Here is a 20095-nt window from a genome sequence, read left to right as displayed (position 1 = left end):
TGAATACAAATTCACGGGTGTGCAGCAGGCATTTTGTTGGGGGCAAAAAGAATGGAGATGATGATGTTCCGACTATTTTCACCTGGACAAAGCCACCTAGGCCCCCACCACGAAGTAGACCAGAGCCCTGTTTAAAGCAGAAAAAGCGTGTTCGGAGTGTTGCTAATAAAGAAAATGATTCTGCCATTGGTACACCTCAAAATGTCACCACCACTAAAGCTACTACTAATGCTAGTGTGGCCTGTGATTCTCAGATTTTAAATTTTAAAACTTTAGCATAAATCCACTGATAATACCTTGGAAAGATGTTTATTAGGTGGTTTTATGAGTATTTGTATTATTAGTGATCATATAATTATGCTAAGACAAAATTTCATTATAATACTCAGCATATTGATCAAGTAAAGCCTAAATATGAAGGGGGGGGGGGGGGGGGGGCTTCAGCCCCCAAAGCCCCCCCCCCCCCTGGATCCACCCCTGAGTTGCTACATTGTGAATCCTTAGTTTTTTGAATACCTTTAATAATTTGTTATTAAGCAATCAGGTGATTGATGGCTGACTCAGTACAGGACTGGCAATGTGAATGTAGAAGGGCACCTGGTTAAAAATTATTCTAGTAGTGAAAATGAAAAAGAAAGAAATGTTTGTGCACTGCATACTTGACTTTGTAGAAATGCTGCATAACTTTCTTCGGATAACCAAAGCCCATTTATTCAGTTACTCTAATAGAAAATGCACTAGAGACAAAATGATCTAATTGAACAGTCATTCTTGGTATTATGGATAAAACTGACTATGGAATGTTGAATTTTAAAACTATTAGAGCCAGGTGATTCCATTATGGCAGATCGTGGGTTTACAACCAGTGATATATTGCCACCTGGTGTCACATTAAATGTACCACCTATGTTAAACGAAACTGGGCAGTTGACAGAAGAGGAACGAACTACCACAAGAAGAATAGCTTCGGTACGTATACACGTAGAAAGAGCCATTCGTCGGATAAAGACATACCACATATTGCACAATGTTCCTAATACCATGCATAACCAAATAAACCAGATCTTTTTTTGTATGTGCCATGCTAACAAACTTTTTACCAATACTTGTAAATGATATAGAACATGATGATGAACAATAATTTATCAAAAAGCCATTGTATACAATATCAATACAGTTGTATGATGGTTCACATAAGCAGCTGCTCAGACTGGTGATCTAGTAGAGAAATGCTGGTAGCATAAACTCTTGATAAAAGCTACATAACCGAGGTAGGCATTCGTCCTCCCACAGTTGCTTATCAAACTCTACATTTAATATTTCCATGGACGTAGGGGTCCATACTACAAAGTCACAAAAGTTGGTCTGTGTAATGGCAATTGCACCCTGTATTTGATAATAGTAGTTGTGAGATTTGTCCATAACAAAGAGCCATCTTCATTGCAACTTTGACAATGTTGGCAAGCCTCCAGTATAGTTAAATTACTGGCTGAATAGGGGCACTTGATCTCTAAAATACCAACCTCTCTTCTGGAACTACTGAACAATACTCCATCTGGACTGGCACCTAAATAACCAGGTTCTCCTATATAAAATCCAGCCTTACAAAGTTTCAAATTTCTGTGGCGCTGCGGTAGGATAGCAGCGTACCGATCAAAAGCAACATGTTCGTGTTCTCTTCCCCATCTTATAGCTGCAACATTGGAAAGATCCTTTGAGTGAAGGTCACATCCTAGTTTGTCAAATGCAGACTTGCGTAACAATACTCTACCAAAATTAGATGCAGTTAATCGCCCAAAATGCTCCTCATGCCAGCGCAATGACACAGCCTGTTTTCTAGTTTTGGTTTCAACTAGCTCTTTCTGAGCAACTGTAGGTGTAATACCTTTCAAAAATGTTTCACCAAAACCAACAATGACATTAGGTGGAGGAGGTAGCGGTGTTTGACAAAGCTCAGCCTGTACACGGGCTCGTACACTCCTTGGAGTTAGTGGCAGTAATGTTATGCTGGAATCAGCACTAGTACACTGTGGAGCAAAAAGTTCTGTAAACCCACATGTATACGGTAGTGTCTTTAGGCTATCACCTACCTCATCTAGTTCATCTTGAGATGTCTTCCTCATTGACAGTGGTCTTGGATCGAAAAATTCTCTCTTTTCTTTTTCTCTTCTTCCCAAAAACTGCTGATTCAAATGAAATATCTTCTACCATCTTACTGTCAAGGCGTTTATTCCTTGGTTGGTTCCATTTTTGCGAAACAGAAGTACAGCTGGCTTCATCAAGCTGAATAGCAGTTGATCTCATCTTCACAAAATCTTCTAAGCAGTAACACAATGCTGCCAGATGTTTGCAGCTACCCCAGGGTCCCTTACCCGCTGGACAAGTGCAGCTGGCTTCCAAAACACTTGCTGGTTCTTGCTGTAAAATGACAGTGGTACTATATTCGCGGTCTTTCTTCATTTCAGGAAGGCAAATTACTTTAACAACAAAAGGTTCCTGTGAAGAAACTTTTAACTGCTGTACATGTCCTTCCTTAAACAGACGGTATCCGGATTTTTCCAGTCTTGGCGTTCCAGCCCATCTTCTTCTTTCATGTAAATAAAATAATCTACAAGCATTTGGCTTGTGAAGTTTGGAAAATCTTTAAATACTTCGGCAATTGGCTTTAATACACAGTCTTGAGCTACATTCAGTCGAGTATCTGGCCTTTCCAAAGCTTGTCTCCCCTGACCCATTAAACTGTGTTCATGTACCCTACATACAAAATTATTACATATACGTATCACGCAGACACAAATACCAACCTTTCCACTAGTTCAGCTTTTTTTCCCTTGGTTGGTACATTATTCCGCGCCAAAATCAACCTCAGTTCTTGCACAAGCATTCTTTCTGGCTTCTTAGACTTAGAGCTAGTAGCCATGGCAATACACTGAAAAAATAATGAAGATTAACTTTGCTTTGCTAAATTCTAATTAATGCACGCTATTACAACAAGTCACTTTACAAACATGATAGCGCTGCTTTCACGGGTGCATACGGTAAAGTACCTCACGCGCAATACAATATTGAAAGGAGAAAACAGTACAGCCGTTACAAAGCGCTTATCTCACAAAGCTCTCAATACTTTCTGTACAAAGTTGACCCCACGTAAAGCGTGTCGCGGCGATAACACGGACATGACACGGACATGACACAGACATGTAGCGGTAAGTATCCGCTTAGTGTACGAGTATTTATATGGCTTCAAGCATTTTGCATAAGGCCTATTACTAGGCTGATACTCTAGCTACTTGGCTATGCTGCCTTATGCACACGCACACAACTAATACATCCTCTGAAGCTTCTTTTGAAAATGTTACCAAAGCTTCACAACTTTCTTACAAATGTCATGTCAACAATCAATGAACACAATTGATGGTTATTAGGGTGTATACATAGGAACTCCCACACTTTGTTATACTGTAGCTCCAGTACAACCATTGTTTAAACTATAATATGTAAATAACAGCTTTCACAAGGGATGACAATACTCGCACAACTGGTTATAAACTTGTTAGTATCCATGGTAACAAAGCTTTGGCGGGGTAAAGCAGCATCCAATCTGAATGTTATGAAACTGAACGAAGCTTTGTAGCCTTTGAACTACAGTATTTGTCTAACCCTAACACACACACACACACACACACACACACACACACACACACACACACACACACACACACACACACACACACACACACACACACACACACACACACACACACACACACACACACACACACACCTTTGTTGCAGGCTATTAGCTGACAAGTTATTAAAGATAAAGTGGGTCTTATCTTTCATAGCTTCTGTGGCTCCTTTTCACTCTCTTCTTTGTCAGCAGCTATGTACCAGTAGTGTATCGATGTTAGTGGCAGTAGCAATTGAGGCAGGTTACTACAATATGCAAACAGTAACATAAGACACAATTTGAGGATATATGTACTAGTAATAATAGAGAAGTTTAGTATGTACTTTGGACTCCAATTGTCATGCTTTATATTCTGAGCCACAGAACAGCTTTCCATTACGCTTCAAGGGAAAGAAACATCTCTGCAGCAAGCGTTACAGACATTGAGGCTGACTAATGGTTTTCTAGCAAGGCAGCGAGATGATAATTCACTCAACTCATTTTATTCAAGAATACTTGAAGCATTAGATGATCTCACTAACCAGCCAATTTTACCACAATTTAAGAGGTTACCCAATGCGGATCCAGGATGGGGCATTTGGGACAAATACCCCCTCCCCCCTCACCTTGTGGAGGAGCCAGCCATGCTTCTGATTAAAATAGGTACTAATCTTTGTCAGGCCAAGATCAGTTTATCAACTCATGAAAATAATATGTACATTTTACTACAAATTTATCTGAAACCAAAGCGAACGAAAGTCAAACTAACTGTTAAATTGTCATCCAGCAACTTCATCCATACTAAGCTCCTCTAAAAATAATTAGCGTGTTGCTGTTTAAGACATTCAGAGCCCTTTAAACAGCTTTAAGACTTCACGACCATCTGAAAAGGCCAAAATTGCAAAAATCAACAGCAAGACACTACTAAAGTATGTTCACGTTGAGCTGAACCCTGAAAAACAGCTAAAAATTAAAAGTGGATTTTTTTCTCAACAGAGTTAACATTTCAGCCAACCAGATGATTATTGGTAACAACAAAGGTGTCAACAACAGACACATACGGTTTGGCTCCATTACAAATTCGGGAAAGGGCTGTAATGGACACTGTACTTATATGGCTTCCCCATAGGAAATGTATTGTGAAAATTTTGATTGGCCATAAATATTATGTCAAACATTTGAACAAAAAGATTTTGAAATATTTTTAGCGGGTCAAGCAGTACTACAAATGAGCCAAATTTCAAGATCGTGTGTAATTGCATCCATGAGTTATTAAATATTTTTGAGGGTTCAGCTCAACGTGAACGTACTATAAGAGGTGATTATATATTTGCTGCTTGAAAATGCAGCACTGAACTAGAGAATCTGGCTCACCTACAACTTACCCTGTTTTTGCCCCAGCCTCCCCTTGCCACTTCCTGGATCCGCCCCTGCTACCAAGACAAAGAGCTAGTGCATCATCAGCGCATCTTTTTGAGACCCCTCAAGCTTACAGTATTTTGAAGTACATGACAATGTTGTCACTGATTTGCATGCTAGGTTTCAGCAAAATAGGGGAATGCCTATTGGAAAAAAAATCTTGTTATATGCTGCTAATGGTAGCTTTACCACAATACCCACTGAGTTGAGTGTGATGTAAATATTGACAGGCTAACTGCTCAGCTGAAAATGTTAACGGAGCTTATTTGTACAGGCTTGAACGATTGTGTCGCGTTTTCACAGATCCGGTCACATATAGTTAGTACCAAAGAGGATTACCTATTTAACCAACAAGCCATGAAAGATGTTTAATGTCAGCTCAAGGAATATAGTCACTACACAGTTTCATTGAACTACTCCAATAGAACACACACTTTTGACAAAATACTGTAATACGATAATCACTTCTACTACCTGAAAAGATTTCCAGTGAGTGCCTCACTACTCTCCTGTAGTGACTCCTCAGGACACTCTTCCTCCTCCTCCAGGTTTACTATGGTATACATGGGATATGTATAATATTATAAACAATAAATTAATAAAACAGATGGACACCCTCAGTGGCAGACACAACACAACACAGCCATTATATTACTAGTAACATTACATGTACATCACTGTCTCTACTAACAGTAAACTGTACTTTCACAATATCACCATGTCCATTAGCCATGTAATCAAATAATCATCTATCCTTATAAGGAAGAGCAACTGCTCCTTTATCATCATCATGTGGTCTGTATGGTTTATGTTTACCATGACCATATTTGGTAAGGGACCTATAAGGTGATAACAACAACACTTCTACAAACCAATTTTAATAAACATCAAATACAACAGGATCTTCAGTTATCCAAACACCCTTGTTGTTAGAGTTAGACAAAAGTACACACTGTAAGTGAATTTGTGAAATATACATAGCTCTGTTCATTTACTCTAATAGAACACACACATATCCATCATATGTGACCAGATCTGAGAAAATCCAACATAACCACAAAAGCCTAAATTTACAGTATAAAGTGTGGAGAAATACTTGTGTATTATTAAAAAACGCAGAAAATTTTAAAACTCTTTGTTGTTGGTGAAGGAAGGGTCTAGCAATTAAAACCTGGATATTATCTTATTTACCTACTCAAGAGGACTTCAAAAATCTTTGTTCCGTTGTGGTAGATACAAGGATATGGAAATTATGGGCGTTTGTTTACACTAAAGTAATAGTATGTGATCGATCTTTTTTCACTAATTTTGTCTTAGTATATAGTGAAGGAAGGTGATACAAGGAAAAACTTACCCAGTCATCAATTCCTCTACTCATGCAAACAGGATGGTGCAAATTTCAACACCCTGCATCATTCTGTTCGTAAGTTACAACCATTTTAGTAAGTGCCTGTAATTTATTGTTCCTATACGTACTTGCTGAGTGTACAAATTGACATTTTTGTTGTTGCTACTTTATAGGGCTGTAGCTCCCAAAGTTATTGGCATATGAGGCTGAAACTTTGCCAGAGTATACATTTGGCTATAAATATTTAATGAACAAGGATTCAAAAAATGCATGATAGTGTTGGGTTTTCACAGATCCAGTCACATATTATAGAGTATGACTCATTACTTTGTCATGTAATGCATTAAATTACTGGTTACTGCAAAAGTAATCTTATTATAATATCTCACTCACCCAAAAGGTTGTAAACAAGCTAGCATGCTGACAATATTCTCTGTGGTCAGGTTGGGTTGAGGATCGTGATCCTTCTTCACTAAGAAGTTTATACAAGCTACCACAAATGACTCCTGTAGGGAGGTATCAAAACACAGTACAGTAAGATGGAGCTGTAGATATAACAATCAAATTGTACAATGAATGACATTCAGATAAGGACCACATATTATAGTGGATACCATGATACTTTAAATAAGTGTATCAGTAGTGTATAAGTAACTGCTCAGCAAACGGATATGGTGTAGTACCTGATGAGATTTGATCCTCTCAGACACCCACATGTTTAGCTTGTGGTAGTCTCTAAGAGCTGCCAGGCAGGCAAGGTCGATGACAAATGGGAACTGTGTAGCCTTCAACATCAACATCAAACACTAGAGGAAAAACAGTACAACATATAACTTGCAGGTGTAGTGTGTGTGTGTGTGTGCGTGTGTGTGTGTGTGTGTGCGTGTGTGTGTGTGTGTGAGTGTGTGTGTGTGTGTGTGTGTGTGTGTGTGTGTTATTATAGTCCCTACTGTAGTTGAAAATTCCAAATTTCTGTGTACTTGTTTGTTAACTTTTTTTGCAAATAAGTATTAAGACTGGTGAACTCACGCATAGCTACACCTGTACCACAGGAAATGGTGCTGTGCATCCCAGCTATATCAATTATCGTTCAAAAAGGTATCCATTGTCAGCTATATTCAACCTGTTACACAGCATTTCGAATCAAGAACTGTTTGAAAAGCACCTCTGCAATCCATGCATACTGAAAGAAAGAAATGGTGCCGCGCACCCCAGTTATTGTCTGAAAAGTGAAGTATCCATTACGCTTCATTGTCGGCTATATCCAACCTGATATACACAGCAGTACAAATCAAGAACTGTTTGAAAAGCATCTCTGCAATCAAAATGACCACTACGAAAAATACGGACGATTTCTGTTACGAAGGGAAGCCATCACGTGCTACCATCATATTGACACTTTTTGCTGTCAGCAAAGATGAATGGGACACAAAGGAGGACACTAGTAAGTCCATGAAGAATGCTGTGTACGTACTGCGGTATGCCAAAAGGCACTTCTCGTGTCAAAGCCACATCAAAAAGTGAAAAAATCAAGCCCGTAGTAGCCTTAGTTGTTATCAAGCTACGCTTGTCTGAAGGCATCAGTCAGTTGCTCAGTCAGTAGAAAATCCCATTAAAAGTGTTTTGGGTCGATCTGAAAGCTTGTTTGGGATTAGTTTTACCTAACCAATACTGCCTCATCGCTGTCAGGAGGCTGGTTTTTGGGTGATATTATTTTAGATAACAGTACTATCCCACTGTATGATAAAATTGAGGATTTGAAAAATGTTTTCACTAATTTACACAATCCAGTTTTTAAAAGTCACTGAACCAGACCAACACATTGTTGCATTAATTCCCAACCAAGTACATGTACTGTACAGTAAGATAGTACTGTATATTAGAGATCGGTTTTTCTGGTCAAAAAGATCCAGCTTCACAATACCTTCATTGTGCCTTGGCAGTATTGGTTAGGTATAATCAAGCCCAAAAGTTCCTTCAGTACAACCCAAAATGCTTCCAATTAGTGCTGGGCGGTATTGAAAAATAGCAAACGGTATACCTTCCATAAAAAGTACAGTACCATGGTATTACTAAATAACTCAGTATTAATGTAAAAGCCATAAAGCACTGAATACCCATGGTAGGTCATCTCAGGTACAAATTACCACAAACAAACTTGTTTACATAGTTTGGCTAGCTGACTACATCAGCACCTGCCTACAAACATTGTCACATGTCTGGTTGCCTTCTACATATGGGATGAAACAAGCCCACAGGGAGGCCATAGTGCCCAGATGGTATGATGGTATTAAAAAAAACAGGCGGTATCAAAACCAGTATGACTTAAATATCACAGATTACTAACAATAGCAGTATATCGCCCAGCTCTACTTCCAATATTTCACTATAAATTTTAAATTCAATGGAATTTTATACTGACTGACTAATTGTCTGCCTGATGTTTTCAGAAAAGTATAAGAAGACAACAGCTAAGGCTACGGGCTTAATATTTTCACTGTTCAATGTCGCTTCACTCCGATATGTGCCTTTTGGCATACTGCAGTACATACAATGCATGCATCATGGACTTACGTACGTTTGTCCTCTTTTCTGTTCCATTTCTTTTTGCTGCCAGCCAAAGGTGTCGATTCGTGGTGACGTGATCCATGGTTTCCCTATGGGAATCATCCATATTTTCTGTGGTGACTGGATCGAGTAGTGGCGCTATTCCTACCTGTTCTTCATTAGCAGCACTGTAAAACATGCTGAACATAACTGAAAGTGAAGAGTAATGGCCACTTTCACTTTTGAGTCAGTAATTGATAGTTGGGGTATGTGAATCATCCGTATTTTGTGGTGACTGGATCAATTGCAGAGGTGCTTCTCCTACTGTTCTTTATTTGTAACACTGTGTAACATGCTGAACACAACTGAAAGGAAAGTGTAATAGCACTTGACTTTCGAGTCAGTAATTGATATTGGGGGCACGTTCAGTCAAAAGCATTACCTCTGGTGCCCTCCTTTCATTTGATAAGGTATGCGTGGGTTCACCAGTTATAATGATGTTACAAAAAGTAAAGAAACAAGTATAAGGATTTTTTAATTAGGAATTATAGAAGACTGAATTATGGATTAAATGTCCATAGCATATCTGCAGGTGTAGCTAGGCGACCCCAATTTTTTTTCTATGATTCCTAATCAAAAATTCTTTACACTTGTTATTGTTAGAGACAGTAAGGGTAAAAGGAGTGCTTTTTTCACGACTGAATTTCCCAACAGACCATATACATTGTAGGTCTCACATTTCCTCTACCTGTACGCTAAACTACATAGTATCACATATCACATCGTTTGCTTAGATTTAGCACTGCAACTTCCTGTCATGTGTATACAGTAGGACATCATAACTACAGGTATGGTCTCCATTCTTTTTTCGCTGCAGCTGTAGTACAGGTTCTAGTACAACTGATTTGGAACAAAGCCTTGGAAGCATTTTACCTTTACAGGTACCAAAGCTTCACAACCATGGATACCGGTAAGTCCAATTAGTAAAAAAGCCATGTGCTTCCTGGAAGCATGCAACAATCATTGACAATTTTTTCTGTATATTCTAGTCTACACCATAGTCCTGAACAACACTCAACTTTCTCCTTCAGCCCATCAGAAATGATTCAGAGTATTTAAGACTCAAAGAAACACTTAACTCAATTTTGAGGAGTGTACAAAGGGCTATGTTTGTGGTAGTCTCATGTGCACGAGATTATGTTTTGGGTGCTCGATTAGCACGCACACTACACTGTACACATTCTCAATATTAAAGTGGTATGGCTCACATACTGGCCTGCCACAAACCTAGACTATGATTTGTACACCAACAATTGCTTAGTAGGCGAGGATCCATAAAAGCTTGCCGACAGCTACAGAAATGGATTTACGTTTGCCTACAACTATAATACATGCACATACCAATAAATGGGCATGGCTCAACATATGCTTGCTATTTTGATAAGTGGGTGTGACTCATGAAAGAGCTGCGACTATACATGTTGTGATAATCCACAACGTCTAACTAATTAATTCATCTAACATGTGATCCAATCTGGGTCAATCTGTAAAGCAGGTCAGACCCAGATGACCAGGACAAAATATGATCCAGTTGACCTGACCTAGTTTCAATTCCGGTCTATCTACATAATTTTTTTGCATAAAATGCATTCCTTAAAATACCCTGATAGAAAGCCAAAACAATGGAATAAATTGTCTACTTCTATTACTTGTTGTAATAGCAGTAAAGACCAAAAAAAATTCTGGAACATAATTGGGAAATGCTCAAGCATAACGGCAACTTAAATGGGAAGCCGTTGAAGAATTCTAAATTATACAGACAATTTAAAAACATAAAAAGTGTAGCTGTTGTGTGACTTAATTATGTCTGACTTGTGAAGATTACAGGAAAGTGGGCGTGCACACACACACACACACAAACGTGTGCATGCACACGTATACACACACATATATATATACATATGCAAGTGTGCATGCATATGCACACACACACAAAACAAAAAAGGCAAAGTCTATGGCAGCCATACAAAGCACAGCTATTGCCAGTACATAGGTGTGGGCAGTATTGATCAATATTACAGCAGTATTTAATAATAAATATTGCAGTGTTACTAAATACCCACTAAGTGTCCATTGCATCAATAGCCTCATTGTAGACTATGCAGTGCTTACTCCTCGAGTGGGAAAACAAATTGGAGGCATTAGCCATCAAACTTTTTAGAGAGAGCCAACAAACTTTTTAGACAGAGGTAACAAAAAGCACTCTCATATCCCATTAGTACCTTATTAGTAATCCCATGCTACGCTCTTTGTTCCACTCTTGCTAACAAGTTCTACTGTTTAAATAATTTGAAAACCAGTAATTCCTGGTATTCTCCCAGTATTCTCGATATGTTGGTATGCGTAATTACTAATTGTTAAATATTTAGTGATTTGGCTGTAAAAAAATATTGCACAACTACTAAAAATTGATCATTTCCCACCCTAATTGCCACTCAGTGAAACCAGCACTGGGATGCCTGTGCACTACTTAGACACTTGAGCCTTGTGCAGGCAAATCCTCCTGGGGCAGGGCTAATAACCAGCAGGAGGACTGTCCAGGTTTCATGGAGAGAGGTTGCGGAACCCAAAGTTCCACAATGACCTCAACACTGCTAAGCGAGACAATGACAGTTGGGCATTTGCTTCCCCAGTTAATAGCAGGTGCCCATTGATGTTACAGCTGGGTGAGCTGCTTTCCCAAATGACACCAGGCCACCAGGTCTCCACTAACAGTTGGTTAGACGCTTGCTCAAGGAAACAACAACAACACCAAAGTGTACCATGTTCACACTATACACTTCAAAGGAAAATTCTACTGTACACAAATCACACATACTAAACCTCTCTAGACCAGATTAGATTAACACACAAAAACAACAGATCACAAATAATCATGACTTGTCTTGGTAGCTATGAAGTTACTTCTGGTAGATAAGTTACATGTATGGGCTATGGAATAATTTGTTATTTACACTTGTACACATGTCAGATTATGTTGTAGTATTGGTAATGTTTGTTCATATCAATGCCCTCAGGTGGTTGTTTACGAGATATCTTTGTGTGTCTAATGAATTTAATCTCATGACCTACTAGTGGTCACTTGCCACTGAGGTGTGAAGTCTGACCATCACACCATAGTGGTCATGTGATTATGTGTATGAGTTTTTGTCCATATTAGGAGGTGTTGGCTCATAGCAGAGTGTAGTGCTTGTATGTGATTAGCAACCACATCTTTGACTTGATTATACAGGGTGTATGTCAAAACGAAGTGGCTATATTTACGGGCCCGTAACATAGGATTTTTTTGCTATATTTACGGCATTCCTAAGTGCGCATGTGCAAGCATCTCGTGACTTAGTCGGTCAAGGTGCAAATATTTATTCACCTGGTCGTTAGTTGTATAACTCAAGTATCAAACACACTAGTTGTATGAAGGTAAGTTTTTGGGTGAGTTCGAGGCGAGCTAGGGTTGGCCCGGCTTATCCGGGATGCTCGCTTCGCTTGCTCCAACCCTAGCTCGCCTCGAACTCACCCAAAAACTTACCTTCATACAGACAGTGAAAGTCATCATTGTGTTTAACAGGCAAACGTCAGGTTAACGTTAGGGTTAGGGTCGGGTTCAGCTTTGGTTTCTTCTTCACTGGTATGGGTTAGACTATAGATTTGTAACATTTAAATAGTACAAAAACAAGAGAAATAGGCAGCAAGTACCAGTGGTACAGTGGTAGAGCGTGGGTACTCCAATCCTGGATGTGTGGGTTCGAACCTCGATAACATCACGCTTTTTTCTTCAATTCTTATTCCTTTTTGTGTCACGATTTTATCTCACATGCGCACTTAGGAATGCCGTAAATATAGCAAAAAATCCTTCGTTACGGGCCCGTAAACATAGCCACTTCCATGTCAAAAACATTATACAGGGTGTATGTCAAAAACAAATCTATTATGTTACTAGGCCAAGTTGCTACAGAGGGATATTCATATGAAGTCAATTTTTAAGACTGCAATTACGATTCAGGACAAGTAAATAGAACATCATAAAATACTGTACATAGGAAGGCCATCTGTAACAAACATTATTATGGTCACTGTAATGAGATGGTCTTGTGAAAACATCTTAGCTATGTTTGGGACTTACTTGACATGGTCACTATAATGAGGTGGTCTTATTAGCGAGGTCTACAGACCAATTGTACTAGTGTCAAAGATTTGTAACTTCCAGGTTGGTTAAAGTCACCAACTAAACAATAAAATTATCAACAGAAAACACAGTGGATCAGGAATATGACTAATAAGGAATCAAACGAAAGCTCAAATTTTTGAACAAATTATCCCAGCTTAAGAATGTAAGCATAAAAATTCAGTAGAACATTTAACCACATTACTACCAAAAGAACAGCTATACATTACCTGTTTCAATGTGTACATGTGTTATGTTGACCACCATAAGATATGGTGTCTTCATCTGTCTCTTTATGAAATGTTTCTGCTTCATGTTGACTGTAACCATGTCTTTGATAAGGGACCTGTAAGGAGAGAACAACAAGACGTGTACAAACCAAGCATCCGATTAAACACTTTTGTAATAAATGCACAAATTAAGACAGACAATAACATGAATGTCAAACATGTATCTTGACAAATGATCATCCCTTACAATGTTTTATACTGTTACAGGCCAAATACAGGCATGTATGTATTGCTTTATGGTCTGTGAACTGCCTGCTTCAGGTAGTGAGGTGGTACTAGGCCTGTATAAAGCTGTTATTCTAAGATGGCTACAGGCCTGTACAGTTCACCTAAATGTGCCACAAGCCTGTTATAAACATTCTCAAAATCTATAAACTTGTTACAAGCCTGTGTGTCCTGTCACATTTGTGGACGATAAATATTTTGAATTAGTGATCTTGTATGTTAGCAGGACTGTCATCTGTACAACAGGCTTGTGTTACATTTTAGACAGGCCTGTATTTGTAAACTGGTAACGAGTCTGTGAAACATGTAAGTGCTATGACAAGTCTGTAGAAATTCATTTATTTTGGGGTGTAGATGTTTAGGTCTGATACAAGCTTCTGTATTTCAAATCCCACAATGAAACATGACACTTGTTGGTTAGGTTATATACATATACAAAATGAAACCTGTATAATAGGAAGATAGTGCAGTGAACTTGCTTAGTGTTAAGTGGGCCATTAGTGACTAAACAATTACAGTAAACAGCAGCAACAGTAATCACCATAGCAACAGGGCACATGTATATACCAGGCCTATAAGAAACTGTTTTAACAGGATGTACTAGAACATATGACTGTGATAGGACTGTAAATCAATAGTTTACAGTCTACCTGAGCTGCCACAATACAATTATCAACATGTAGCAGGCCTGTCTGGCCATCCTGCTACAGGAATGGTCCAGGGCAGTATATCTACAATACAGTACTGTGACAGGCTCTTGATCTGTATGTGAATATTGACAGGATTGAAGACAAGATCTATTTTGTAAGGGATATCTAAGGGAGCCTAAGGATTGTTCAGTCAATTGCTAACAATTACCGTCATGTTAGGAGATACATAGGACATGTTTAATGTACCTAATGAAGAAGTGATCAAGAATACACTTAAGTGATGGAGGGTATAAACAGCAGAATGGATCGGGGGACTGTACTGCTGGTCTAGTATTTTTGTTTCATTTTTTAGTGTATCATATTGAGTTTATTTGGTTAATAATCAATACATTAATATTGAAAGAGATACGCCCCCACAAATACGTAAAATGCTTAAAATGATGTAAAAACACAGTGATTTTTGTACATTTTCGAAGCACCCACAACATTATGTAGTGGTACCCACAAAAAATGGTCTGCTAATTACTCAAATACTTCTAAGGAATACTCCACCTTATTTTCATGGCTGTAGCTCCAGCAGATACATGGGCCCACCACAGTTACTGACCCCGGTTCATCAGTTTGCCCAATACATAATGTATTGTGGGATTCACCTGCTACCAAGACTATGGGAGTTCACCTTAAACTAGTCTAAACACAAAAATCAGTCTGGAACATTGTGAACATGAATAATACTTCAAAGAAATATTCTCTACCCATTCTTCTCGAAAAATAAAGGCCATGTGGTTTCACAGAAGCAAGTCTTACAAATCAGTCATGCATGTGGGGCAACCTCCACTACTAACTTCTTTTCATTCTATAGATCAGGTGAAATCACTGTTCCTACTGAGAAAGGCTACAATGTAAACTATCATAGAACCTCTGAGCAGACCATCCCCTTCACCCTCATTCAATCTCTCTTAGGATTCCAAAACAGACAAAGACAGGCCAGGAGTTATTGATGAAGACCTGTGCCTTATCACAGCAATCATGGATTACCTATCTCTTCAGGGCAATGGTCCAGGCCCTTTGTTTCAGTGGGAGAATGGTGTACCACTTACTAAGTCAAAGTATGTGGAGGAAGTAAGAGCAGAACCTAACTGAAGCCATAAGGTACAGCTTCAGGAGGGATGCTGCTACAACTGTAGAAATTGTAGGTATTCAAGATTATACTATTCAGACCTTGGGTCAATGGAAGAGCTCAGCATATTGTCAAATTACAGCCTCATCAGCTAACCCAGACCTCGCTCTCTCAAAGTGCAATATTTGGAGACACTGGAGACACTGTCACAAGAACGGTTGAGCCAATTCATCAGAACGAACTCTCACAACCATAGTCCCTTTTCATATTCCAATAAATTCCTTGTACTATTGTACCCTACTGTAATTGGTTAAATACAGAGACAAATATAACATTTTGTAGTAGACTGGTCATAATGTCCTGTCATGTGCAGGTTTGATCAGTTGTGGTAGGACAGAGTGGGACATTTCAACTAAGAGTTAGATTGTACATGGTTAGTAATTCTGGTATCTACTGTCCACATCATTGATTGCTCTTGTTGTGAGCTACTGTAACATTGCTAATTGATGGGAGTATGCTAGTACATTCATGGCCACCCCCCTTGGGTTGTAAGAATGTAGTGTCTCCTAGCAACCAAGTGGCAGTTACAAGCCATAAACCAAACAGATAAACTGTATTCCTTAGGTTCCATCCTCTTTCTTTTGATAGCTAGGACATTATGTCTGAGCAAACTGAGTTATGGTCAGATACAAACACTGTTTGGACAGAGACCAACTGTTATATTTGTCTCTGATTAATGCACATAATAATAAATTATTAACTGCTTATGTGGTTAGTTGATGGGCCTAGATCTAGAAACTTCCACCTTGGCACAGACAATCACCATAATTATTTTGATCAGCAGTTACAGCTTGTCAAAGTTAAAATTAACAAAGTTTCCCCAGTCGCATTTACCTCCATTTACAATGCAAAAATGGGTGTCAAATTGTATATTTGCCAAATGGTTTGATATACAGGATCTAGGTTGCTAGCTTGTCCTAGTCTACTAATAACCCATTTTCTTTTTTGAAGGGAAGACTGCTCAGCGTAAAAATATTGCTTTTCAGCAGTGTCCTCAAACATACAGTTATTAAACACACACAATTACGTACATAGAAGTGACTTATATAAAAAATTTAAATCTACCAGTTTCCTTGCTTCATAAAGTGTGGGACTTAGCAAATTCTAAATTTGCGTATCACGTAGATATGATGGTGAAATCTTGTGTAAAGTTCTATAAACTTGTATGGCTGTATGATACCGTCGTCGCTCTGTCAAAGTAATACTCATAGAACTGCAGGTAGTGATCGTAAATTGGAAAATTTTGCGCGTAGTCTTTCAAGTTGCTTGAAATATATGGTAGAGGAAGGTGTCCCCACTATATCACAGTAGTCTAATATTGGTAACACAAACACACGATATAGCTTGCCAAGTAGGTCATTAGGAATGGGATTCAAATGATAAAGGCACTGTACTCTAGATAAAACTCTCTGCAGTACACTTGTAGTATGCTCATGCCAAGTTAAATTCTCATCAATGAAGAGCCCAAGGTACTTAAATGAGGAGACATGAGATAGTGGTCTGCCATCAATAGTAACAATTAAGTCATGATTTTGAAGTTTTTGACGTGAACCAACCACATTACATTAGATTTCCTAATACTAAGGCTCAAGAGGTTTACACAAAGCCAAGAATACAAAAAATTAATATCTTCTTGAAGGTCATGTTTGGCACAAGATAGATTAATTTTGCTACAGTGCATCTCCAGCATACAAATTTAGTTCACAGTTCTGTATAACAGTCAGTAAGTCATTCATGTAAATGCTAAACAATAATAGGCCTAAATCGACCCCTGAGGCACACCAACATGTACTTCACCCCAGATAGATGATACAAACTTGCCACTGACGACATGATAAGTAACTCGCAAACCAAGTGAGAGTGTTCTAACACACCATAACCATATATAGTGTATACTATGTACCTGGGATTGCGTACTGCTGGTTTTCAAAGGAACCATCATCGTTGTATATACTCGTTAACACTTTTCCTTTGTAGTGTACTGCGCAAGTGTTGTACTAAGCAGCTTAGTACTGGAGCTCATTCCAATGGCTAGAGGAGAGATCCTGATTAGCTAAGTGTCAAAGCCAGAAAAAATCGGCACAAGCTGAGTGGTAAAGTAGTGGTATCCGCTTCGGGTTGTTGGAAGGTGTTTAGGGATCTCAGTTTTTGTTAAATGGCTAAATATGTCACGTTCTAGTGTATCCTTTCACTGTTTACATAATGTTGAAGAGGTTAAATCTTTCGTATTAATAAAATCGCCAGGAGGTGGCCAGTTTCACGGGAAACGTTTACAGAAGACTGTATATTGAAGTACAACGTGGATTGGCAGTGTTGATAATGCACCTATCAATGTAATCCCCGACTACCACTAATATGGGCTGAGGTGGGAGAAGGTGGGGATTTGCATCACTGAAAATTACAATTCCCCACCTACTGGGAGGTACTGGCAATGCAAACCCCGACCAAGTCTCGACCTGCAAGCCCCAGGAATACTGGGGGTAGGAGGGGATTTGAACGTTCATGTGGCGTTGGTCTAGTGATGAGTTAGTTCGAGTGGATTCTGGTATGAACGTAGTAGCTAGCACCTGAGACACTCCTTCCTAAACTGAAAGCATACACCCTTGCTGTCTGAGTGAATTTCTTTGGTGAAGACAAATCCCCACTATGTCGGGGAAATTTAGCGATCAATTCCCCGATATTTCCCCGTCCTCAGCCCGTATTACTGGTAGTCGGGCATTACATTGATAGGCGCATAAGTGTTAACGAAGTCGGTACGCAATCCCGGGTACGTAGTATATAATATCTATGCCATAACATGCCAGCTTGGATAGTAATATATCATGGTTGACGCTATCAAACACATTCCTCATGCTTTAAGGTTGCATACACAATACAGCCTGGTCTTAATTAGTAACTCTGTCAAATAAACAAACTCACAAGCTGTACACGATCGGCTTTGATATTCCATGTCTCGGCCCACACGTGAACTTTGCTGTATAGTAGCATTTCTCCACTCCACTCCACTCCGGCTCGCGGTTGTCGGATCCAGTCCACTTGTTCAGGGTCGTCGGCACTTGAAGCGTTTGTTTACCATGGGAGACGCTCATCACATCATAACGTATGCCACAATCGATCCTTTCATTGCATATAGCTCTTCCCACTCAGCATCACGTGGTTAAAATGGCACAGCAGGACGTGAACCTGAAGGACGATTCTCGACCACCACGAGCTCGCTTGAAGGAAATTCCCCGTGTAAGTGCAATGTAAATTTAACACACGTGTTGTTCTAACATGTTCCATATTACTTTTTGTGTTGGTAAGGATGGGGAAGCGTAGTCTCGTGCCCAGACCGCTTTTTTTCTTTTTGTGTGGGGGCGGAGAATAAAAGGGTCTGGTGGATCTCCAATACATTTTTTGTGCAGCCGGATCTACAACTTTTGGGGATCGTTGATTAGTTGTGATGAATAGCAAAGGCTTGTTAACGAAGCGACAATAGTAAATACGGCGCGCGTACCCAAGGATGCAGCCTTGCCAAGCAAACGCGCGCCGTGTTTCCTATTGTCGCTTCGTTAACAAGCCTTTGCTATTCATCACCACTAATCAACGATCCCCAAAAGTGTAGATCCGGCTGCACAAAAAATGTATTGGAGATCCACTAGACCCTTTTTTTCTCCGCCCCCACACAAAAAGAAAAAAAAGTGGTCTGGGCACGAGACTAGGGGAAGCGCACCAAGTAGTCTCGCGTGCCACACACCGCCCCCACACAAACCGTCTGGCACGCGAGACTACGCACCAAGGCTGATCGAGTCTCGTACCCAACTTGAACCGCTTTTTTGTATTTGGGTGTGGGGAAAGACCACTAAACTGTTAGCACCTTCTTCCCCACTCTAATACATGTACAAAAGGCCGGAATAGTAGTCTGGATATGAGACCAGCCTCCCTTCATGAGTACATGAGATCATCATACATACTGTTAGTACCTTAGCCTCCTCTGTTAACTTGGTAGTATATGTAGTGTTGTTGCTTTATTTTATACTGTACTTTGTATTGTACAAGGAGGTATTCTTACTTTGTACGGGTATGTTTTGTCTGGAATCAAGTGCCTATTGATATCTTGGGAATTGCAACCCGTACTGCCTTTCGCCATGCTGCATATAAACACTTCTGTGGCATTTTCTAAGTAATTTATTGTTAATGTTGTATTGCTTTCGTCAAGAGTTAATAATAGAGGGAGGGAGAGTATCCAATGCCCAATAGGCCTGTGTAATATGAGCGTGCACCTTGCTTGGCTTCCTGGCCAGACGTGTTAACAACCTCAAAGGAGGAGCAAAAAGAGGCGCACGTTTGGACTGCAATATCGATACGATTTTACAGTGCTGTATCCAGACATGGGGCCAAGTACATTTAAAAGTACTTAAGTAAAGTACAAGTACTTTTGAATTTTCCAAGTACAAGCACAAGTACTCCAGCAGTAATCAAGAGAGTACTTAAGTAAAGTACAAGTACATGCTGGAAGTACTTAAGTAAAGTACAAGTACATTTTGCTGTAGTAAAATTTATGC

At 39.3% G+C, this 20095-nt stretch overlaps 1 protein-coding gene and 1 pseudogene across 2 annotated transcripts in view; one reads left to right on the top strand and one right to left on the bottom strand.

The window, feature by feature from the left end:
• Positions 1 to 1061: 1061 nt before the first annotated feature.
• Positions 1062 to 18757, bottom strand: LOC136256517 (uncharacterized; annotated as a pseudogene).
• LOC136256525 (cyclin-dependent kinase 4 inhibitor C-like) overlaps positions 18675 to 20095 on the top strand; it is a 77887-nt gene continuing 76466 nt past the window's right edge. For both annotated transcript variants that reach the window (XM_066049514.1, XM_066049506.1), the window contains exon 1: positions 18675 to 18785. In XM_066049514.1, coding sequence (XP_065905586.1) covers positions 18714 to 18785 — 72 coding nt within the window. In that variant the 5' untranslated portion in view covers positions 18675 to 18713. The remainder of the gene's footprint in view (positions 18786 to 20095) is intronic.

Source organism: Dysidea avara, chromosome 1 (genome assembly GCF_963678975.1).
Source record: "Dysidea avara chromosome 1, odDysAvar1.4, whole genome shotgun sequence".
Classification (NCBI taxonomy): Eukaryota; Metazoa; Porifera; class Demospongiae; order Dictyoceratida; family Dysideidae; genus Dysidea; species Dysidea avara.
This window is presented reverse-complemented; position numbering and strand designations above follow the sequence as displayed.